At 37.3% G+C, this 24,187-nt stretch overlaps 3 protein-coding genes across 5 annotated transcripts in view; 1 reads left to right on the top strand and 2 right to left on the bottom strand.

Annotated features, from left to right (window-relative positions):
* Positions 1-244: 244 nt before the first annotated feature.
* Positions 245-4,954, top strand: taf12 (TAF12 RNA polymerase II, TATA box binding protein (TBP)-associated factor). Its single transcript, XM_007249645.4, has 6 exons — positions 245-399; positions 1,656-1,884; positions 2,181-2,258; positions 2,787-2,901; positions 3,227-3,315; positions 3,415-4,954. The coding sequence occupies exons 2-6, from the start codon at positions 1,714-1,716 to the stop codon at positions 3,448-3,450; spliced, it is 489 nt and encodes a 162-aa protein (XP_007249707.2). The 5' UTR covers positions 245-399; positions 1,656-1,713; the 3' UTR covers positions 3,451-4,954.
* A 483-nt stretch (positions 4,955-5,437) lies between these two features.
* rab42b (RAB42, member RAS oncogene family) lies at positions 5,438-11,528 on the bottom strand. 2 transcript variants are annotated; one of them, XM_049480464.1, is made up of 2 exons: positions 10,906-11,528; positions 5,438-6,865 (listed from the first exon to the last, which is right to left on the bottom strand). In XM_049480464.1, the coding sequence occupies exons 1-2, from the start codon at positions 11,127-11,129 to the stop codon at positions 6,409-6,411; spliced, it is 681 nt and encodes a 226-aa protein (XP_049336421.1). In that variant the 5' UTR covers positions 11,130-11,528; the 3' UTR covers positions 5,438-6,408. The 2 variants fall into 2 exon arrangements, with proteins under 2 accessions (XP_049336421.1, XP_007249708.3); XM_007249646.4 differs by having other exon boundaries at positions 10,926-11,516.
* Positions 11,529-15,210: 3,682 nt separating this feature from the next.
* si:dkey-34d22.1 (discoidin, CUB and LCCL domain-containing protein 1) overlaps positions 15,211-24,187 on the bottom strand; it is a 25,801-nt gene continuing 16,824 nt past the window's right edge. The window contains exons 7-15 of one of the 2 annotated variants that reach the window (XM_049480571.1): positions 23,792-23,829; positions 23,201-23,383; positions 22,088-22,200; positions 21,824-21,995; positions 21,554-21,640; positions 20,501-20,594; positions 20,328-20,368; positions 20,104-20,211; positions 15,211-17,335 (exon numbers count right to left, since the gene is read on the bottom strand). In XM_049480571.1, the coding sequence (XP_049336528.1) occupies positions 16,896-17,335; positions 20,104-20,211; positions 20,328-20,368; positions 20,501-20,594; positions 21,554-21,640; positions 21,824-21,995; positions 22,088-22,200; positions 23,201-23,383; positions 23,792-23,829 (1,276 nt within the window). In that variant the 3' untranslated portion in view covers positions 15,211-16,895. The remainder of the gene's footprint in view (positions 17,336-20,103; positions 20,212-20,327; positions 20,369-20,500; positions 20,595-21,553; positions 21,641-21,823; positions 21,996-22,087; positions 22,201-23,200; positions 23,384-23,791; positions 23,830-24,187) is intronic. The other variant, XM_049480572.1, reaches the window with a different exon arrangement.

Here is a 24,187-nt window from a genome sequence, read left to right as displayed (position 1 = left end):
TTTAATTCGGCCATTTCTCATTTTCTGAAAATAATTGCTCTAAATGACAATACTTTAATTTGGGATTTGGAAGAAATGTTGTTCGTGGTTTATAAAATAAAACAACAATGTTCATTTTATTCTAACAGATACCTATGAATAGCAAAATCAGAGAAACTGATTCAGAAACTGAAGTGGTCTTTTAATGTTTTTCCGGAGCTGTATATTATTTTTCTGTTCACAGACTTTTATGTGCGTAAATGGGCATTTCCGCTGTTTAGGGCTGTGGGATCCGGTCTGCTGTAGCTTTAGCTGCCGCATCAACGGTGGCGAATGGAGGGGCTGTAATTTGCCTGTTTTTCTTAAATTTTACACTTGATTTGGGCTTTTACTCGGATGATGAGGAAATAATACACCCAGGTGCAGTACTGGTCTCTTTCTGTAGTGTATTAGTGTGTCTCTGCCTCGCTGCGGTGGCTGTAGTTAGCTGTTAGCGCTCAGTGGAGCGGAGTGGGAGAAGAAGAGCTGGGTCACAGCTTGTGTTTAGTGGTCAGTTTAAGACTTACGCGGGTTAAAATCACCTCAATTTACACAGAGAAACGTCTAAAAATTATCCTAGACCAGAACAGAAGCGTTGGTGGGTGATTCTCTCACCGCTGCCTGTAGTATTGTAACTAACTTCAGGACTCGGAGATCTGCTTCTGATGTAACTAGCTATATTGGTTAGTTAAATTATATTAGCATTAGCATCTGCTAGCTCAGTTAATTTAACTAACTAACTTCTGAAGATCACTAATGTTATTCAGCTTTAACGTTACCGACTTTAACTAAAAGCACTAATCTCTAACAGATCATCAGTACTTCCAGCTTCATTTTAAAGACGTTGTTTACGTGTTTTATCATGTAACTTATGTGTAGTTCACTATTACTCCTTAGCCAGGTTATGTTATGTAGCCCGTGAGCTAATAGTAGACTTTCAGTGTCTGACATTTGACAAACTGAACTTGGCCACTGATGATGTTCAGCCACTATTTAAACAGAGGAAGAAGTTCTAACTAAAAACTTTAGTCCGCTTAATCTCCAGTAATCATCTGTGTTTATTTTAGGAATTAGCGTTTATTTGTCCAGCAAGTTGTTAAATATTTATTGGTTTTATTGGAGAGTAGCGTTAACTATATATAAGTCCGTATATATAAGTATATATAAGTCCGAACCATCAAATATAATAAAACTAATATAATGCAGTCAAAATGTATCATTTAAAGCTTTTGTTAAGTCGATTCTTATCTATTATATAAAACATGTTTTAAACAACACTTAGCATACATTACTTTTATTGTATTTCATATTTATTGCATTTGCTTACTGAGAAGAGCTTTCAGCTAATTAAAACGTACGGAACACATAATTGTTTAAACCTTTGTATTATAGTGGCCTTTCCACCAGGGACCAGATACATTGTATTTCAGTTTACATTATTGAAGTTTTTATTGATTTACACTGATTTTGCATAGATCTATAAAAAAATACTCAAATCTAATAGGGCTGCAACAATTAGCTCACTGATGCAATGAGTTTTTAAAAAATAACATTGTTGTTTTTTTACTGCCTGTTTTCCCTGAGAGCACTACGGTATGGTAACACTAATGATATATATTTGTATTTTTTTGTTATAGTTGAACAGAGGTGACTGCAGCCTTATAGGAGGCTATTGACTGCTGTCTGTTGCTTGGCATGAACCAGTATCAACAGCAGACCAGCAGATTCAACTTGTACAACGCTGCCAAAGCGGAGGCCTCCTTAGCTTCATCCCTTACCAGCAGCATGGCAAACAGCACTGCTGTACCCGGAAAGGTGTTGGGCACACCTGGGCCTGCTGGCAGACTGAGTCCTGAAGGAACTCAGGTAAGGACCCCTCAAACTCTACTTTTTTCAATAAAGTATGTTGCTTATGTAACTTTGCAGTTATAACTGCTTGTACACATCCCAAAAGCACAAAACTGTTATGTTCATATGCTCCAATAATGGACCCAGATGTTCATTAGAAATGATCACTGTTCAGCTATTTTGTCCTAATATAAAACGTCTGTCTTATGAATAATAATATAATGCAACATATGACTTATGATTTATAACTATAATTCTTTAGCTCTCAAAGTACAATAACATGTATGCTTGAGACAATTATCTGATTGTCACAGGTGCTCAGCAAGAAGAAACTGCAAGACCTTGTGCGGGAAATTGACCCTAATGAACAGCTTGACGAGGATGTTGAGGAGGTACTTGATCTCTGTTGCACAAATTATTTTTATTTAATCAAATTATTTATTTGTGAATATAATCTGCATAAGGAAGATTAGATATAACAATAAAGTAAATTGAAGGACTGAATGAAGTAAAATCGGTAAGCATTTCTTAATTGAAGGTACTTATTTTAAGTTAGCACATCTTCTTTTAATGTATACAGTTTAAATATAAACAATTTTTACAAATGGTAGATGCCTCAAACTGTTTGTTTTATAATTTGTAGAAAAACATGTTTAAAAATTCACATTTAGAAAAGATTTTTTTTAGCAATTTTTCTCTATTAGATATTCTATTAAAATTCAGTTTTCACATTTTATCTTGTAGTATTATTGTTTATTATTATTATTATTATTATTATTATTATTATTATTATTATAGTTGACATTTGAATTGCTACACTTTATTTCCTGTTGGGATTAAATGCTTTCAACTTTGCTGTAGGTATGTGCATGGAACACACAGTCCTGCTGAATCTGTTTTTTTTTTGTCGTTTGTCTCAGATGTTGCTGCAAGTTGCTGATGACTTTATAGAGAGTGTGGTGACTGCTGCCTGCCAGCTTGCCCGACATCGTAAGTCTAACACACTGGAAGTAAAGGATGTGCAATTGCACCTTGGTGAGTGGACTGTTAAACTTTTGTTTATTTCTATATTGTTTTTACTGGTAATTTTACATTTATGTTATCCTCTAAACTGTAATTGAGTCTCAATTTGCATTATTGTTTATACTGTACCTACACTGACATACCATTCAGAAAAGCAAGATTTTCTTATAATAACTCTGTTTCTCAGTGCTGTCCAAACAAAGTTTTACACAATCTATAATATCTACAGTTTACTTCTTTTAGCTCATTAATGTTATTCTGTGTCCTCTTTTCGACTTAAAGTTCACACATTTAAACCCTCGGTTGTAGTTCTTAATTACACTGTGTTTTTGCACAGAGCGCCAGTGGAACATGTGGATCCCTGGCTTTGGCTCAGATGAAATCCGACCATACAAGAAGGCATGTACCACGGAAGCACATAAACAGGTAAGCCTTCCTGGTCTTAATGTTATGCAAACATATAGAACACAGATATACATAAAGAACAAATTGGTCATCTTTGTTCATTCATTGTCCTTGTTTCAGCGAATGGCTCTGATCCGCAAGACGACCAAAAAGTAGCAAGACTGAGAAGACCAAGATATTTTTCACTCGTTTTCTGCTCATTGGGTTGCCCTCTGAGGAGAACATGTGACTTTTGGAAACATTGCAGTTGGGGGGAAGCAAGCAGGCCTTCATATCAATAGCAGATAAATGCACTATTGTCTAAGTGCTACTAATTTTTTACTTTTACAGACATCAGAAACTACCCGAATGGTTGCTGTTATTAGGCTGTCATTAGTATGCTTTGTGCTTGCCATGATTACAATAGGCTGTGCTGTTATATAAGAGCTATAATTGAACATCTTAAATGTTGCATGAAACACATGAAGATTTGATCCGATCACTCACTGTGGGCATTTGATTTTTTTTTTTATATGTATAAATAATGTATATCTGCATATTTATCATTACAGCCTGTTATTTCTCTCGTTCCTTTAGAATCCATTTGATTTTCTTTGGTAATCCATGGTGTATATTATCCTGTAGTGTTGAATAATACTGGGCACTGGGCAGGGTGTTAGGCTTGTGTTTGATTTCTAATTGAGATGCACTGTGGTGCTATTACAGAATTTGCGACATAGTTAGGCTAGACAAATTTGTGGCACAAAACATGAAGGATTGTGCAGCAAACGTTTTGTTGTTTTCCTTAAAGTATATTGTATCTGCAACATTATGTCAGCTTTAAACATTTTTTTTCACACATTCTTGCTCCATGTCTCACTGTGCAAATCTGTAATTGAGTTTCTGGTGCTAAACACTCACTAATACACTGAAACGAAGCCACTATTTTGCATTATGTGGCTCATGGGGGTCATTCAGTTTTTTTTAATTCCCTGCTAGTTCTTGGTAGATTGTTTGAGATTAGGACAGACATGTTGCTTTCCCTCTCCAATCATTGGTTCCAAAACAGGTAAAAAAAATATTTTTTTGAATGCCAGATTTAGCTTGTGCAATACAATATTACTCTGCACTGATTGTCTGCTCTAAGGGTGAGACCTAAATTGCAACAAGGCTTAATTTACTGTTTAAACCCAGTAACCGAGAAGTTACTCAAAGGAGACACAGTGTACAACATTACATGAATGTTTGTGAAGTTATATCGAGGCTTTTCTTTTGGAGATATGTTAAATGGCTTACCAAGGACTTAGGACATTTTCAGTACTTTTGTTAGTACTTGGGTCTTTAGCTTTGCCTATATTAATAATGTTTACTTGATAAAATTGATGAGGCCCAACAGGCAGAGGTGATCACAGATAAAGGCTGGTGTGTGTTTACTGCAGCGTGTTTTAGTCATTAGTTCTGGTGTAGCTCATTACTGCAGTTTTATTGTAGCCAGAATTCCTGGAATATTAACACATGCCTGACTTTTATCACACCTGTCAAATATGGTCTGCAATTGGTTTGTGGTGTTTATAGGAAATGCTCATGTGTTAATGGCTAAGTATCATTGTTCTTTATAAGACTTTATAAGTGTTATTGATGGATTTGTTTTCTTTTTCAGAAATAAAAAAGAATAACTGTACAGTTAGTGTGTCAAATATCTAAATATGTTTTATACTTTATAATGAGCAACAAATTATGAGGGATGTCTTCAAGTCCTTTGTTGGACAATCTAAAATACAGTATACATGATTGAAAGATCTGATGTTTTTGAAAGCAGTTGAGCTAGAGCTGCACTGTATATCATATGACCATTGCAGTGTGCACAAATGTAATAGTCAAATCACATGTAATGTTTTTGCAATGCATGGACTTGGACAGAATCATATACAGACAAACATCTAAGTAATTAATTAAAGTAAGTAAATAATAAATTAAATGGATTTAAATAAACTAATGCTGAATAGAAAAATGCCACAACTTGCTTAATCCAAAAGAGGATTAAGCACAATTTTCCTTCTTACCAAAGGTGGATTTATATTACTCCAATCTTTGACTGCAATATAAATATCATGACGAATCATTTGTATAGGTTGTGCTACATGTACAGCATTGAACTTCAAAATGCACAGGACATGTTTTATTACAAATATCCAACATGATTCTCTAAACAAAAATGATTTTATATAGACCTTAAGTTTTTTTTTGTATTGTTACACTCTGTTGCTATATAGAACCATTTACAAAATGTTTTGTGTTATTGCAAAGTATCTTTTTAAGCATTTTAAAGTTGTTTCTTGTGAGATGCCCTGTTTCCATACAAAACCTTTAGCTTTACTGTCAGACCCAGTTTACATATGGTCACAATATATTAAAATACACATGGACAACAAGCTAATTTTACATTATACATCCCACAGAAAATCAAATAACAGTCAGACTAACCTGAGACAGTACATAACAGAATTGGAACTTTAAACAACTAATTTTTAATCTGGGTTTGGAGATAAACATAAACATCAGTTCTTCATGGGTCTTTTTTCCACTTTGTGCCATGACAATCCAAGAAACCTTAGAAATGATTGCTCGGTCCTTTGCCAGGTTAAAGTAAACATAGTTCTATGTAGCACCAAAAAGAGTTCTGAGGCAAAGTCACTCTAGAGATTTTAAATCCAGTAAACCTGGTTCTTGTATTTAAGGTACTTTCACACCTATAGTTTATTCTTTCTAATCAGAATCAGTTAACTAGTTTGTAAGCTCATCTTAAGGTCACTTAAGTATCTGCAATAATTGAAAATATATATAAAAAATTGAGTGTTCAGAATAGTAAATATTGGGGTGTAGATATTATATAACCTCAAAGGTAAACAGCTGTCCCCACTTCTAGAAACATCCGTCATTGTGTATATTGTCAACACATCTGCAGGGAAGATTGAATGTTAAATTGGAAATATTACTTCCTCTTTATTTCAGGGCAGAGTCTTGTGACTACCTGATCGAAGTTCAGCACTAGTGTTTCTGGTTTACCCTCTTCTGCCCTCAGTCACTCATATACGGTAGCTAGTAAATCTGAGCAGGGTGTGAAGGAGAGCTCAGCTAGCAGTTGCAGCTCTTGCTCTGTGTCTCAGCCTCGCTCTTCTCCAGTTTGGTGGTGGTCGTGTTGGTGGTCTTCTGGCTGAGTGGAGCTGAGCTCTTCACTCCGTCCCAGCCCTCCCTCAGCTGCACCTCCCCCGCCAGCAGCCCCTGGTAGACTCGGCGGGTCAGCAACTCGAACGGAGCCTGGATGTTGTGTCCTGTTTTGGCGGACGCCTCCACATAGGGCGCCCCGAGCTGGGCAGCCAGTTTCTCGGCCTCCTCCCGGCCCACCACCCGCTCCCCGTCCGCCTCGCGGTCACTCTTGTGGCCCACCAGCACGAAGAGCACGGCGTGAGGCCGCACGTGCTCGCGCACCTCTGCGTGCCACTCGCGCACGCGCTCAAACGACGCGCGGTTTCCCAAGTCGAAGACGAGCAGCGCGCCCACCGAGTTCCTATAGTAGGAGCGGGTCACCGACCTGAGAACAACACACACACACACACGTGTTAAAGTGGGGGAACCAAGCCTGTAACAACTAGGGCTGCAACAATTAGTGGATATAATCGACAATGTGAATTATACAAATTTGTCGACTCCAAATGTTCAGTGTCAAGTAATCGTTAATTAGTAGCACTACACAAAGTACTGGGGACAGAAAAAAGAAGGGTGAAGGGTAACTGGCTCACTTACGCAGTTTACACTTGTCAAAAGTGCCCGAACACAACACATTCCTTTTTCCTCACTAAATAGCAGCACTTTCCACATTTAAATGACAATGTTCTGAACATTTGAACAGCATTTAGCTGTTGCTCTGTTAAACAAATGATACAGAAAGCTAGAAACAGGAGCCGTACCCACAGCAAGCAGAGATGGAGGGCATGGCAACAATAATATGCTTGTCAATAGCTAGTTAACCAGCTAACCTACCAGCAGTTTTTTTCTGCATGACCAGGTGGTCTGGAGCTGACTTTTTAGCATGAATTAAGGTTACGTTAACACAGTGGGTAAATGTGAATCCAGATTTTACTTGTTACATTGTACACAATTCAGACATGTCCTTTGAGTGGCTGTGTGAACATAAAAAAATTGAATAAGAAAATTTAGGTTTATGGCAATGTGGATTGGATTTCATGCATTCATTCAGAATATATTCAGGGAAAGGGGGATGTGAGTAGACGTCAAAATGCCTCACAGCTATAATTACGGGTTTTATTTGCAGAATAATGAGGTAACTCAAGTGTTTGAACTGATCTGTTTCAATAATATTAGAAGACAACAATATTGTATAACTGCTATTAAAACTGCTCTGTTTCTATTAAAATGGCCGAAAGTGGTCACAGGATGTGGCCACACAAACACGACTGCAGCATTAAAGGAACATTTTTTTTGATGTTTTTTAGAAATGTCTGTCTGTCCATAGCTGAATAATGTGCCTTTTATTAAATGAGCTTAAGCAAATTCTCAGCAATAAGCCCAGCTGCAACCTGGTCTAATTCATAACTTTGTGAATTGTGTAGACAAAATGGCATGTATGGGTCACATTAAAAAGATAATGTGAATAGATTAAAATATAAATCAGACCCTATACTGCTGTCAAACCACTGCGAGTGCTAATCCGCTGTTACTTAACTAAGGCCCCTCATTTTATAGGCAGTATGCATAGCATAGTATGAATAGCTTAACTTGTTGTCTAACCTGAACTGAGTAAAATGCATTTTATTTGTACTGAGTTCAGAATTTTAAGGGGCATTAGTAAAGTTTAGACCAATGAAGGTATATGTTGAGGACACAACTGATGTATCATTCAATGCCCTCAATCACCCACAATCCTCTACACACATGCAAAGTAAAGCTCATCTGTAGGGACGACTGCATGATAATTTTGGAATATTACCTCTTTATTTCAGGGAAGAGTCTTGTGACTACCTGAACAAAGTTCAGCACTAGTTTTGCTGTTTTAAACTCATCTGCTCTTAGTCACTCATATACAGTAGCTAGTAAATCTGAGCAGGGTGTAAAGGAGAGCTCAGCTAGCAGTTGCAGGGCTTGCTCTGTGTCTAAGCCTCGCTCTTCTCTATTTTGGTGGTCATGTTGGTGGTTTTCTGGCTGAGTGGACACTTAACATAGACACTGTGGGTCCATCCCTTACCATTCTATAGAAACAAAGCCAAAAATATCCACAATATTGTTGAATGATCGTCAGTCAGAAGATGAAATTTAAAGCCTTGGCTGCAGTTGATGTAGAGCAGGTTCTTAGTAGTGCTGTCTTATGAAGACTACTTCTTATAGCCAATTGTACACATATGGAGCAGTCTAACAAGACTATGTGGTGACTTTGCAGCTTGAAACTATTATGCTTTTTCTTTTCTTTACAGAAATAAATAATAATTTATATATACTGTATATATATAAAACTTGTTTAAGCAAACTCTGCTCCAGTGTTTTATTTTCTGTCATTTTCCCCAGTTGCCATGGTGCTGTTTGTCTTTCTACTCTTCACTTTGCATGTGTGCAGAGAATTTTGGGTGATTGAGGGCCTCGAAGGATACATCAGTTGCATCCTCAACATTGTTTCAAACAAGCAACCTTCTGTTAGGTAGCAGCCGAAAAATGTGGTCTACTAGCTTAGCTGTGTTTTACAAGTGAGAGGCAAGGCAGAATTGCTTCACAGTCAGATCACTAGGGGTGCTTACCAAATTTTTACAGTTTTTGGAGCATTTTGTTTTTTTATTAATATTACTATTGCGATAATTTTTGAGAGTAATCGCAAAAATGACGCACCCAGCAACCTTTGAAAATTCAGCCAAGACTATATTTTTAAACAAGCCAAGTTTAGTGGGGGAAAAAAACTTTAACCTGGCAACTCTGGCTGGGAACTGCAGCTGACTGCATTCGGGCACACTGGGTGACAGCTTCCTGGACACTCACGTTATTTTTCTTTTAACACTTGCAGCTAAAAGGAGAACTTTTGCTTTTTTACTTGTTTAACATATTTACCCAGTTTATATGTTTTAACTAAAATAGATGATATATTTTTTAAGCTATTGCTCTGGAGCCAAATCTTAATTTTCCTTGTCAGCACTAGAGTTCAAAATAGACAGTGTGCACTATTTGCATTAGTAATGCTTAGAAGCAACTTGACTCAGACTTATCACTTTTAGCTAATGGGTTACTAGGTTTTAATAAGCTCTCCAAGACTTAAGTTTGATGCTCATGTATTTTCTGAGTTATTGTATTATATTAGATGATATCCTTACACCTATATAACGAAATGTATTATAATAGGCCATACTAGAAAACATTAGACTTATATGCACATTATATGAGACGTACACAAGGAAATATTGTATGATGTGGTGCTAACAAAACACTGCTGGTAACAATAATGCCAAAACTGGATAGACCCAAAAGTCCCATTATAATTGGGCTGTTGAGGCTGTTTCTGGTTTAAAACGATTATTGATCCTTCTCTAGTAAAGTGTTATCAGTGTGGCAGAAAATGTGTTTATTTCTGGCCACTGCAATTAAGACTGTAATTAGAGTAATTATGGTAATTAAAATTGATTAAGACAGTTAATATAGACTAATGCAGCTGCTTTGTCACTATGCTTATATTATTTTCATTGACAGCATTCCAGGCTCCAAAATATGAGCAGGACACACTGTGCTTGTTACCCGATTTGTGAGGACATAGGATAATAAGCCTTGAGTTTAATCATGGGATATTGCACACAATACATTCATTTACATACAAATATTAATTTACCTTTAGTATGAATCCCTTCTCAAATGTAAGAAACAACTAACTGCTAAAGCATGTTATTTTACTTTATAATGCATACCTATGTGACTGTGTCCTAAACACATCCCAGCACTAATCATTTGAATTGGGATGTTTCCAGGCAGTTCTCACCGTGTGGCTTAAACTTTGATCGGATTAATAGCTCTGATGTAGAAAAGGAATTTTGGTTAAAAAAAAAAGAAAAGCATGTTAACAGGTGAACAGTTCAGGACTCATATACAGTACATATCCAGTTGAAAGTTATTTCCTGGAACATTTAGTTCTATCTTAAAAACACATTTGTTTGAATTTCACATTAGAAACATAGACACTGAAATGGTTGTTAAAGGTTTCTAGGTAGGAAAAAGTCTGTTAATGCAACTGAAAGATAAAAAAACACATGGATTTAAACTGTAACATTTGAATAGATGTTTATGCAAATGTTGTCAGAGTTGCAGTTACAGTGTGCTGTACTTGTACAAGTAGATATATAACCTTTCTGCACTCATGATCAACAGCCTGACCTTTATACCCTATATTCCTTTATACCTCTCTGAGAAACAGAGGTTGTTGAATACTATTTTTTTAACATTAAAATTAATTAAACAATCTATTACGCCACAAAAGGAAACAAACAATTATAGGCATGTCCACACACAGATTAAGTGTCCTATTTTGAAACTATATTTGTTACCATATACAGAACATTGACCATCAATTGTTATAAACCCTCACACCTGTGGTCAGAGTGCTGTACCTGAATCTTTCCTGGCCGGCTGTGTCCCAGAACTGCAGCTTGATTCTCACTCCGGGCTCCACCTCCAGGAAGTGCACATAGAAGTCCACTCCAACCGTCTGATTGATACACTCCAGAAATTGGTCCTCTGTGTAGCGTTTCAGCATTGACGACTTGCCCACGGTAGAGTCGCCCAGCATGATGATGCGGAACTGGTACTGCCATAGTGTCAGGTCCATGATGACTGCTGTAGGCCAGAGCAGTCCTCAACTCAGCACCTGGTTCCTCAGCCCTCTGAGTACTTGTGTAGAAGAACGCAGTATGTTTGACAGGTTTTTAGTCCAGGCTTTTATCCTACACATCTTCAGTCATAACAGAAGAAGAACTAAAGTCATAGTTCTGATGTTAGGTGTTCTAATGTCAGAAGCTGATCAGGTTTGTGGAACAGACTACCACCCAAATTGCTGTGCTGAAAGGGGTGGAACCTCCCTGTGTTGATCTGCTATTTCATCTTTGCCTGCTCATACTTGTTAGAGGGAGTGGTTTCAGAGAGCAAGCTTTTTTTTTCCTTTTTTTTTTACAGCGCCAGAGGGAATGACCAAACCAATTTCATATCAGCACAAGCCCAGTATTTCCTGCTGAGACCAGCTTGTTGCTTTTGGCAAGTCTAACAGACTGTAGTAAAGTATATCTACACCCCTAAAAGGAGGTTCTTCAAGAGTTTGGGTTACCTGCAAGGCAAAGGTTAAATATAGAACTATTTTACAAATAGTACTATAGTTTATTTTAATTTTTACAAATTAAAATAAAACATGTGAACTAGTTATTTGTTCTGGACAATGTGTTGAGGAAAAAGTACCTATTTTGGGACTACTAAACACTTTTAGTTCTAAAGAATAACCCCAAACTAAAATGGTTAAATGGAGGAAATAACCTTGAGAGGAACCAAGGCTCACAAGGGAGGACCCATCCTCCTCTGGTCAGTTACCAATTGTAAATTATTGGTAAACAGTCATCAGGCCACTACACATGTCTGTTGCATTCAAATGTACTGATAAAACTGTAATAGTGTTACAATAATATAAGTAATAATGAGGGTAATAATAAATTGTTGGGTGACAGGAGAACCTAACAGTCAATCTTAATAAAACTAAAAACTTCTAGGGTACATTTTCTTGAAAGGAATTAGACCTAAGTGCAGACTATGTAGTCCTTAAAATCTCCATTCAACATACTGTATAGTCTAAGACTAGGCTTAGGCCCTGTCTGGGAAACTTCCCCCTACACTTCTTAACATTCCCTCTCAAGTCATACTGTCTGCTGGCTGACCAAGTGACCTCTGCCAGTAATTGCTAAACTGTGAGACCACAAAATGAATCATAGTCATCTGTAATCTTCATCTATGAAGATTCTAAACAAAATTCACAGTAGTTGAGATATTTATTCATACCTCCCACATGCACTATGCTCAATTTAGTCTGTCCAAACAGGAGGTGGACAACAAATGACCTCACTCCCTCTGGGTGTAGACAGGAGAACTAGGAGGGGCACACGATAAAATTAACCCAACCGTGCATTGTTTTCTTTTGTTTACTCACTTTATAACAGAACCTGGAGTGCATGTTGTACAGCCACAGTTGTTCTTTGTCCGTTCACGTCCGCATAATCCTTTGATACACTTATGGGTACAGAAGAGGCACATGTACCTTGTACTCAATCTGGAAAATGTAACATCTTACACTAGCCAATAGCGAATGTAGTCAATGGTAAAGCAACAAAACAGCATTGTTTGCCCTGAGGGGAAAAGGGAGAAGTTCACTGAGTGAGTGCAGAACTCTGACAGTGTTATGGCCGACAGCTCAGACAGATTTACTGACTCACCCTTTTAAAACTTTTTACCTTTTGTTAGCTCATCTCCTGGAATTCCCATGCACTGGAAAATATTAACAGATGTTACCAGCTCTACTGCAAAACCTTTAATTTAAAATCTATAAACATTTTGGACACAGCACAGCAATTTGGGTAAACTCATACACATACACTAATCAAGCACAAGTTTAATAATACAATAATTCTTGCTTCCACACTTTATCAGCTCCACTCTATATATTTTTTCTGCTTACTGTGTTAACCTCCTTTTACCCTGTTTATCAATGATCAGGACCACACAGCAGTATTATTTGGGTCATGGCACATTCTCAGCACTGCAGTGACTCTGGCATGGTGGTGGTGTGTTAGTGTGTGTGGTGCTGGTGTGAGTAGACCAAACACAGCAGTGCTGCTGGAGTTTTTAAACCCTGTGTTCATTCGGAGTCCACTCCTACACAGCTGCTCCACCTCGTAGATGTGAAGTCAGAGACAGAAGTTCATCCGGTTGTCCTTCATCATTGGTCACAGGACACTACCCACAGGGTGCTACCCACCCTATTCTCAGTCCAGCAGTGTCACTGAGGTGTTTAAAAAAACTCAAGCAGCACTGCTGTGTCTAATTCACACATATCAGAACACCACACACTAACACACCACCACCATGCCATTGTCACTGAAGTGCTGAGGATGACCCACCATCCAAATAATAGCTGCTCTCTGGTGGTCCTCTGGGGTCCTGAGGATAATACAGTATGTAAAGAAACAGATGGGCAGATGGTCTGTAATTATAAAACTACAAAGAGCTAAACATGTTGAGCAAAATGATAAAACATCTGGAGCAGAGACTGAACTGTAACCACAATTTGTGACTCACTGACTGTAATTTAATTTGCTCTCCCCAATTAAACTGATATCAGTAAAGATTCTGTGACTCTCAGACATTCCCTGCAGTTCACACAGCCTGTGTGGGGAAAATACACACACATACGTACACACACAACCATGAAAGGCCTCCAAGGAAAAATGAGGGACAAATAAGGACAGATTTTGGCTTGGTATTACAGCCTTGGAGGGCGTGTTCATCAGCCTGGGAGGGTGTTTCACTAAACTGGATCAACAAGTAGCAAGAAGACAAGCAGCAGTTTCAACAGTTTTCTTGTGTCTTTAAGAGACTCAGATCTGGCTTAGACTGCCCACAGTAAATACTGGACATCATCTTGGGAAATCCGTGGATCTGGCCCATGTGAGAGGGTGACACAATGGAAGCTGTTTCAGTGTTAGAAAGGGAACAGGAGAAGACATTTTCTTGTAATTCTAAGTGGTTCAGCAATTTTATTGATTACAGTAAGTAAAATAGGAAAACCACTGCATTAAACTGGTTTACAGCTGGTATCAAGTGAAAAACTATGGGCTGAGCTAAAAATAGACTGCAGTAGTTGAATAAAATGAAATGTTTTTTGCATGTGATCAAATTTTAGTTTTACCTGAACATTTTTTGACACGCGTGATCACGAGCAAAATTCTGTATATATCTGTACATTATTAGTTTATGTATTTCTGTCTTTAAGGTGCAATATTGTGTGGAATTCTATATTTTCTATTTGTATTTATTGTGTTTCTGCTACTCTGAGAGACTAATCACAATTCAAGTTTTCGCTCACCAGTATTGGGATGTGTCAATAACACAATTTGATTTGATTTGATAATGAAACTCTGAGCATGCTTTTATACTCTACTTATTTAACTAGTCTTTGAAATCAGAGCAGATTCATTTTTCCTTTCACATTCAGGGCACATACAGCATATCCACATGGGTAACTTCAGTAATGTGATGATTTAGCCACAAGGTGGGGATAAATATCTTCTTTTCACCAGCACTAAAGACATTCTGTAAAGTAGACATTCACCTCCTGTTCAGCAGATGAGTTTCCTTAAAACCCACAGATTTCTATACCTATTTCACTTACAGCTCTACAGTATGAAAACCATGTACATGACAACTAAAATGCTGTGGACAAGGCAAACATCATTTAGAGGTGTATAACGCCTTCACCATTAAGCTGTAGAGCATTGAAACTGTATTCTGGGGTCACAAGCAGCATGTGAGAATTGGTATGTTCAGGATGTGCTTTCCTATAGTTCAGGAAGAGTAATTCACACTTTTAGCCTCCCCTAGGACATGCTACACACATGTGCACATCTTGATGAGTTCACTGTAAACTAAAGAAAGAATGTGAACTGGGGCAGCAGAGTATTATTACAGGATGTCACACAAATATGACTCAGGTTAGACACTGTTACACAGTTTTCTCAAGTTCAGGGGTTCTTAGTGATAGTTGTCATCTTTTCATGATTATAATACAGAGACAAGACTTAACACAGTTAATTTTAAGTAATCCCCCCACACCCAAAAGAAAAAGCCTGTGACGAAAGTGAATTTCTATAAAAACAATGCATTACAGCTTTATTTTACAGATATACAGAGCTTTCTATATATATTTTGATTAGGTTCTATCAAAAGATCACATACACTTATATAAATACGCAGAAGGTCAGTGGTCCATCAGATAATCTCAAATAACTCCAGATCCGCAACTTCTTATAAAGCAGACTAATTTCAGTGTGTCAGTCATTAGTCAGCAGTAGTACATATAACACACATATCTCAGAACTCATTCACTGTATGAATTAGAACCAGTGACTAAAGAAAATCATGAACAGCACAACCTCTGCTGTCTGGATGCAGTATAAGATGTGTAGCTCCGCCCCTTTACATGTTTTATTGATAAAACTGCTAATATTCCATCTCATTCACTTTCTCTAAATCCTTTCCATTTCCAGTGTCTAATTCCAACCTGTACAAATGGTCTAGTCTCTACTGTTCAGGCAACACATATGTGGTTACAAACATGGCAGAATGGCAGACAATTTTGTCTTAATTTATATGAAATGGAAGAGAATTAAACTGTGATGTCCATGTTTTTTTTTTTACAGTCACTGATTAGCACTAATGGTTTAAAAAAATCTTGTGCAAATTAATTCATGACTGAACAGAAATTAACCAATAATGTACATATGAGTGCCTGAAACTGTCCAGAACACATCTATGTCAGAAAAGTATGCATCATTGTAGAAATGTTAATCAGGCAGTGCATGGGGTGAATGGGGTTTTGAGGGTTATTGATAGTGTATGACACCTATAGTCTCTCTCTTTTTGGCATTCACAGTTCTAAATGTTTCAGCATTCCATTTCAGTACCTTTTTAACATGTTTTGAATGACCTCAGCTCACAACTTGGAAGTGTGAAACATCAACGTTACACAAGTGGCCACTCGTAGGACAAGGATGGGTAGATTTTTGAACAGGATTATACTTGTCCTGGGCTAAGGTAGCCTTAGTTAGCTAATCAGATATCAGCTTAAGATACACAAGTTACACAATCCTTTGTCACTGTAAAGATTTTTTGTGAATGGCCTAAGCTTTGTTTTTATATAGTAACTGTGGTATATCATCCTTCTGTTTTTTTTGTTGCTAGCTGTATAACGTTGTGTACTTTCAGCATGCTAGAAGAGTGAAGTATCAAAAATGTCAAATATAAAATATGGAGAGGCTTGCTGCATAATGCACGGTTTAGTTAAATTATATCAATATTTAAAATAAATATTTATAATTTTAAATAGGAATTATTTATTCATTGAAGTTTTGATTTATTTATTTTGATTTGATTAGTTTTGTTTTGATTTATGACAGATAAAATGAATTATATTAGTAGTAGTGATGCCAGAATTAGCTCTTTTGAAAGACAGAAGCAAATTAATCATACTGTATTAAAACGTCAGTTACGTGACATTTGCGTTTTCATATGGACGTTGGCACATTGTGTGGAAACCCTTAGCTTGATATTAATCAATTAAATTTTATTACATAAGAGTAATTTTCCAGGAAAGTGCATATTTACGTTGTCTCAATCTCTAGCCTCTCCAATGGTTAATCCAACAACTAAGTATGAGGCCATGTCAATGTGGACCTGCTAGAAACAGTACTGAAATGGAAGGCATGAAGCAGCAGTTAGAGAGGTTTAGTATGACTGCATGTCTCCTCTATAGAGCCTGCTATGGTTAGTTATAGGGGCTCGTGGTAGGTATGCTGCAGAAGTGGCTCTAGAGGCTGCGGTTCCGTGTAGATCACACTAGCTTTCCGTGGGCAAGTGCCGTTAAAGGCTGGAGTGCAGTATCCGTTAGAGAGACCACGGTGAGCAGGACAGTCATACTCTGGTTGGCCTGGTAAAACCCTCTCCACCTGAGTACCAGAGACTGTCTGGAACCGCTGAGAGTGGGGGTGTAGTGTGTCCAGTTGTGGAGGGATGGAGGGGTCTGGGCACTGCTCACCAAAGGGCGTTGCATATTCCGGTTCGGGAGGCAAGGGCTCGGCATACTCAGGCAGCTGTCCCGGGGTGTCGTAGTGGTTGAGGGCAAACGGGACAGTGTATCCCTCCTCCAACTCTGGACGGAAGGTGAGGCCCACCTTCTGCCCACCTGCTAACACGTCAGGCTCAGCATAGTCTGTAAACACAGGAATTCAATAAGCATCTTTAAAATGTGCTGGGCCACTACAATCCACCATGATTCTCAAAGTCTGTGTGACCATTCTTATAAGGACAGATGATCAGTTTCTCTTTTTGAAATTCTCTTCCAAAGTTGCTTGATATTAAAACTGTGGTCAGCGGAGACTGAGCAACATTTTCATACATGCTGTTAGGTTACAGATCATGTTAAATTCTTATTGAGCTTAAATGTGTCAGTTAGGACACCACAAAAGCAATGATTTTAAAACAAACTGCTTTGCATTTTTTAAAAATATACACTGGATTTAGAGTTTCACAGTTTCCACACATCCTGGATTATCTTGGAAAACAGAGCAACGTATACATTTTTATTTATTTAGTGCTCTTTGAAAATAGGATAATTGTTTAAAACTCGTGATATTAGTCCTAAAAACATTAAACTGTTGAGCCACCGAGATAACAATTACTCAAACAACTAATCAAATCTGATATTCAGAATTCGAACCTAATTGTTTACAAAAAATATATATTCAAAAAAATTATTTCACAAAATCTCTGAAAATATATATTTTAAAATCTGATATGAGCTCTTTAATGCTGTACTATGCCTTCAGTTTACAGTTGAAATATGCAATAAGCTTAACTATGCCAGAGAAAAGTTCACAGAGACAAGAGAACTGGCTATGCTTCCCGAATAATTATGTCTTGATATGAGCTTTGATAATCCAACATGCTGTGGCAAGACAATTAGTGTTCCGGTGTTCCCCAAAGTATTATACAAGGTTATTAAACGAAAAGTAATTAGAGTATTAGCACTGGCAAATATAGTGTTTCTATTTTATTTTCTCTTTCACAGTTACAAAGTCTACATACATAATCATCAACAGTCAGCACACATGCATATGTAATAAATGTTGGACCACCAGTCATTATGTCTGTCTTCAGTCTTTATCATAATTTCCAGTTTCTCAGGCACAATAATGTACTCTTCATACTCTCAGTCCAGTGCATTTCCTATGCATTCCTATGCAAGCCCTTCATTCTCTGATTCACTGCATGAATCCTAATAGGGCGAAGCTGCTTTAATTAGAGCGACTCTAAAAGGGACCCCAATTGTCTTGGCTGATGATTCTCTGTCCTACTTCGGACTGAAGGCCTTGTTGAAGTGTGTGTTGGCCTGAGGCGGGTGGGTGGGTGGGTGCTGCTCCAGCATGAGTGCCCATCACTGGGGCACCAATTAAAGGGTTCCTTTCAGAGAGGCTCAGCTGACTAAAGAAAGACAAGTCTATGCTGCTGCTGAGCCACTGACATGAAGGAAAAGAAAAACAGAAAGAGAGAGAGAGAGACTGAGAGGGAAAGAGAAAAAAGAAAACAATCTGAGTCTAAGCCATCAAAACCCTCTGTTGAGCTGCTCTATCTGCTCAGTGGAAGCAGGCACAGGGAATGAGGGGAACAGAAGGGTTACTATCACTCATTACCCATTCTGTCCTGCTACTACAGACACACTAGCCCCTCATTCCCACTATGAATTAGAACTATGTCTGACAGCTCTTTGTAATCTCTGGATACTGTAAGACCTTTTGTACTCCGCAGCATCCTCCCAACACACTGTGTTGTGTCTTTTTATTGATGTGACATGCACTGTAAGCTCTTTGTTGATTAAACTGTATTAAATTTCTTAATAGATTCTTTATGCATTAATACTGGACATAAATAAGGAGTTTAGAGATTTCCTTTGGAAGACATAGATTAAAGAAAACTATATTTAAAATATTTTACTGAGAAAAAAAACATATTGCTTTATAGCAGTGTTTCTCAATTATAACACACCTGATTCAACTAATAATAAGAGATAACAAGCTAAATGGGTGATATAAAGCAGGGAAACCACTATAAAATGCAGGGCAGGACTGAAAAACACTGCTACATAGTAATAAAGGGACAACTCTTGTACTTATTAATAAAAGGACACAATAATGCTGTGGACGACTATTATTATGCTTATTTAGTTTGTTATTCTCTTTAAAAATAAATATACTACCAAGAGCTATTTGAGATAGGCCATAAAAGAGTACCATTTTTGTTTCAGGATGAAAGATATTTGCTACAAAGCTTTGAGTGTAAAGACTGTTTAAGTTAAAAAAATAACCTGTACATTAAACCTCTCTATTACAAAAATGCTTCTTTATGGAACCACTAATGGTTCTTCTATGGCAACGCTCAAAGAAGCCTTTTTTAGCACCTTTACATGCTGATATCCTATGAATTTTGGCATGGGAGTGTGGAGGTGGCTTGGGAATACCTACAGCTGTAAGTTTTGAGGTGTTATCTTGTGAGTGAGGTTAAACCCTGGTTAGCATGCTCAATGTGACCTGTGGCATCCAGTTAGATGCACCTGGTATCTTGTCTATGTGAACAGAGAAGCTCCAGCAGAAATCACATCCATATTTAAAGTACAGCCTTCTTTAGCTTCCACATGACATGGCAAAAAGTCATAGGACATGATACTAGTTGCATTTTTTTATAAGAAAGTAAGTCTCACTGACATTTTTGAGCACTTCTATGACTGCTCATGTAATCCTCAGTAAGCTGCTGACCTAATTGGAAAACAAACTAAATTGCTACTGGTTAGCTCGTTTTTGTCTCTGTGTTTTGAGTATTCGTAGAGTAAACAGATGATATCAGAGATGATGCAACTAGACAGAACAGATGATTAGCATATCTAGATGAAACAGATATATAACCTGTTCATTAGAGGGAGCTCACCATTAAGAGGAGGGTTTGGAAGAGTATCGTGGACGCTCCTGGTCAGAGGGTAGGCAATGAGCTCAGAGTCTGCATAAGGCAACTTCTTTCCATTGAAACTTTCTGAGCCTGAATCACAAGAGACAAGAACACCCTAAGCATGTAACACCTTAATTACAAACCACAGGAAAACAAGCCTAGAGCTACAGAGACTGAAATAACAAAACACTGTATTCTAAGTTTACCTGAGTCAAGGCAGCACTTCTTCATATGCACAGCCTTTTTCCTGAAAGAAAATATATAATGATAGTTTGAACTGAACACAAGTGGTTAAAATATATATAAATAGCATTAAACATGTATAGTGACATCCTAGGTTGTAAGAAGAACAGATATATAATATATATAATACAAGTACCTTCTCCTCCACAAAAGACCTGCAAACAAACACCCCAGACATAGAGCTACGCCCAGAATCACACCCACCAGCAACATTAATGACTGGCTGGAGCCTGTAAAAAATAAGACAACCTTTATTTGATATCAACTTCAGTTTTACATACCTAGTCAATGAGACAAATAATTAATAACATAAACATTGAGGTTTTTCATGCAATCCTTCAAGTCTCCACAAGCCTCACCACACCCTATCATTATGATATGGTATTTAATTGTTAGGAGCTCAAACAATTGTGAGCCAGCAGTGACCAGCATACAGAAAACCACATGATGAAATAATGTAAATAAAGAATAATGACAGGAAACTTTAACAGCTAAAAACAATTGCGTTGCATGACATGACAAACATGACAGAGTGAATACTGTTGGCATGATTTATTGACAAGGATCAATAATAGTATAATTCCACGGCAACTCCTTGATTTGAAAATCATGAAAAACTGAGGTCTAAGTTTCTAAGGATTTTGATTAATTATTTATTTTTTTAAATATCTCTTAACTATAGAGTTAATTACAGAATAATTACAATTAGCTGAACTATTAATTATCAATACAGAACATAATATTTCACCTTAAATCAGTTGATATTTTGTTATGGAATTCCTACAGGTTAACAGGAGTACTGTGCAAAATCATCCCTGTGAATTACTTATTGGGATATCTGAAGAATTATTAAAGTAATAAATACAGATGTGCTCAGAACATGTAATGAATTGATCATTTTTAAATTGTTAAACCTATCAAATATATATATATATATTATAAATACACATTTAATATAATTTACACAATTTGTTAAACAGTTGGCAGTTTAAATAAAAATATATATATGATTGCATTAATTATACTGTTAATAAATTATTTTTTTATTAATTAAAGTCTACATGACTACAGGGACTATACGTATGTTTACATGAAACTGTTTAAACTAATAGTTTTATGTAGAATCAGTGCCAGACTGTTACAGGATCAATGTTTTTGTATTATATTTATTTTTGCAGTAAAGACTTACTTTCATTTAGGCTTTTGGTCATCACAGGACTCTCAGTAGAAACTTGATGCACGATTTTAGTAGGGTTCAGCTTCAACACAGTAGAACCTGTAGAGAGGGTTGAAATAAAGTTGATAATGAAGATAGCATTTGGGAAACACCACATAATTCTCACTATACTAAATATTGGTATGATAAATGTCAGTTTGTCAGTTGTCTAGCCCTGTCTTTCATTTGGTGCAGAGAGACCCAGAGAAAAGATCAAGCTTGAATAGAGAGATGGAGTCTCACCAGTACCGGTAGAGCGGGGCCGGATAGGGGGCAAGGGAATGCCCAGCACCTGCACCTCTGCAGACGCCCTGCCATGCCAGCGCTGCGGTCGGAGCTGGAGGTAGCGAGCTGATATTGGAGGCAGCAGGGTGTTGAAGGCAACTGTGTGGCCATCAGAATAAGACTCAAACACCTGTATACAAACAAGAGAGTGAATTAGACAATGAGATAAGCAGTGCTGCTATAGCGGTGTAAAACAATGCTATTCTGGTGAGAGCGGTGTACCTTTTTCTCTTTGCTGGCTGGATCCTTATAAACCTTCCAGATTTTGCGATCCTTGCTGTACATGAGGGTATAAGTCTCAATGTACATGTTTGGCAGTCCCTTTGTTATTATTCCTAGAAAAAGAAGAAACATTTCATACAACCAAGTTAATACCAAATAAAAAGTTAATCTAAAACATTAAAAGTAAACTGATTTTTGCCATTTGATCATTTACACAGTACAGTATATCCATTAAATCCAAACAGAGGCAGATGCATAAACCATAAACATACTGACCACAAACACTTTCTGTAGCAACGGTACTAAAAGTCTGAGCATTTAGATTATTCTTAAAGTCAACATTTCAAAATATTCCTCTGTTGTCTTTCCTTCTGATATTTTTTTTCTCCATCACAGATTATCCACATTATTGTTTACTATTACAAAATCAGTGAGGAGGCCTGTACAAAGTAAAACAGAGAAACAAAAAAACTAAGAAAATACAGTGCAGACTGTATGGTTGCATACAGTAGTGTGTAGAAGTCTTTTACCAAACATAAGTTGCTTAATCTTGGCAGTAACTGTGTTTATTATTGTAAAAGAAGACTAAATCAAACAAACTGATACTTAGGTATACCTCAAATCCCTGCTTACTATGTTAGTATTATTTATATTTATTTCAACATTAGTGTTTTACTAAGCAAACAAATATTTACTGCACAGATGAATACCTACATTTTCCTTGAAATAAAATATTGCTATACAACGATGCTAAATAAAATGCAACAGTCACAGTCTCTGCCCTCCTGTAGTATTGCTATATTTGGAATTACCATTTTCAAAGTGACCTTCAGTTTTTTAAATTGCACTATGGGTGCTGAACTCATCGGTTGCCATTGCTTGCTCTACATTTGGAAGCTTAAAAGAGAAGCATTCCACATTTCATATTCATTAAACCAGCAAGTAACAATTAAGCAACAAACAGTATTCGCTATATAATCCAATCCTGCAGAGACCCTGTTAGCAAATTACCTGCAAGTAGGACATTTTTGCAGCGGTTGCAAAGTTTGCATGTTTTTAGACACATAAACATTGCATAAGACAGGGCCAGAGTGATAATAATGAAGGCCTGACCTGTGATGCTGCTCCGGTTCCACAACTCAAGCTCCAACCATGGCTGTTCATCCTGGACGCTGGCTGTCCAGCTCAGACCCTGACCTTTGACGCCCCTGTCCTCCAAAGGCCAGCCCAACCTGTCCTCCTCCTCCCACAGAGACGAGGCATTGTAGGTTGTCACCACTAGTGGACTATCACCGACTGTCACACAGAAGAGAGGAGGGGAAGAATGCAGCAAATTAAATAAGTCTGCCATTTCTCAAATTATGGGCCTAGCAGGTAAACAGTGACTGTGGTGTTGTTTGTACACCTACTTCGTGCTCGGGCAGTGTGTAATTGAGTAATGATGACACTACATTTAAGGTAAATACTAAGCAGGAGTTGTAAGTACATATTAGTTACACTACAATTATGTGTATAGCTGAAACTGCACATAAAACCGGTGCCAAACCTGAGAGGGAAATCACTACTTTACTTTCGCCAAATTAGCAGGATTAGACTTTCCGGAATGACAGTGTTTTTTTTATAAAAGATGCTACAGTAACATTATAACAGAATCATAGCTTTGTTGTTCTGTTTGCATGCAAATTTTCTCAGCAGCGGCAATACCTCGGCTGAAGACAAGTCTCTTATCTGACAATGAACCCCTGTAAGAAAAAAATAAATAAATAAATAAACACACTGTGAAGCAGTATCTATGACTTAATAATCAAAACACTTAGTTGTCAAAACCCAGATTAAGCATAAATTTATACAGGATTTTGTGATTTAGCTTAAGCCTAGGTATAATCTATACTCTGCTTACAAATTTTGTGGGCAACCCTTTTATTGTGCTTGTATTTGGACATTTAGCTAATTTAATTTAATTTAATTTAATTTAATTTAAGTACTTTAAATTATTTAAAAAGATTGTGTAGTCCCTGTAGAAATGTAGTGCCAATAGACTGCCAGTTAACTCCCTGGAGCAGATAAACATGAACCTGTTGGCACCAAAGCCAGGTGTGG

This window comes from Astyanax mexicanus, chromosome 6 (assembly GCF_023375975.1).
Source record: "Astyanax mexicanus isolate ESR-SI-001 chromosome 6, AstMex3_surface, whole genome shotgun sequence".
Lineage (NCBI taxonomy): Eukaryota > Metazoa > Chordata > Actinopteri > Characiformes > Acestrorhamphidae > Astyanax > Astyanax mexicanus.
Note: the sequence above shows the minus strand (reverse complement) of the source record. Positions and strands in the feature narration are given on the sequence as shown.

What these genes read in the sequence shown, in the direction of transcription:
- taf12 (XM_007249645.4), top strand. Translation starts at nt 1,714, where the DNA reads ATGAACCAGTATCAACAGCAGACCAGCAGATTCAACTTGTACAACGCT. An exon ending in GGATGTGCAATTGCACCTTG is followed by an intron (nt 2,902 to 3,226) that starts GTGAGTGGACTG and finishes GTTTTTGCACAG; the next exon opens with AGCGCCAGTGGAACATGTGG. An exon ending in CCACGGAAGCACATAAACAG is followed by an intron (nt 3,316 to 3,414) that starts GTAAGCCTTCCT and finishes TCCTTGTTTCAG; the next exon opens with CGAATGGCTCTGATCCGCAA.
- rab42b (XM_049480464.1), bottom strand. Translation starts at nt 11,129, where the DNA reads ATGGCAGTACCAGTTCCGCATCATCATGCTGGGCGACTCTACCGTGGG. An exon ending in GTACAGCACTCTGACCACAG is followed by an intron (nt 6,866 to 10,905) that starts GTGTGAGGGTTT and finishes TGTTGTTCTCAG; the next exon opens with GTCGGTGACCCGCTCCTACT.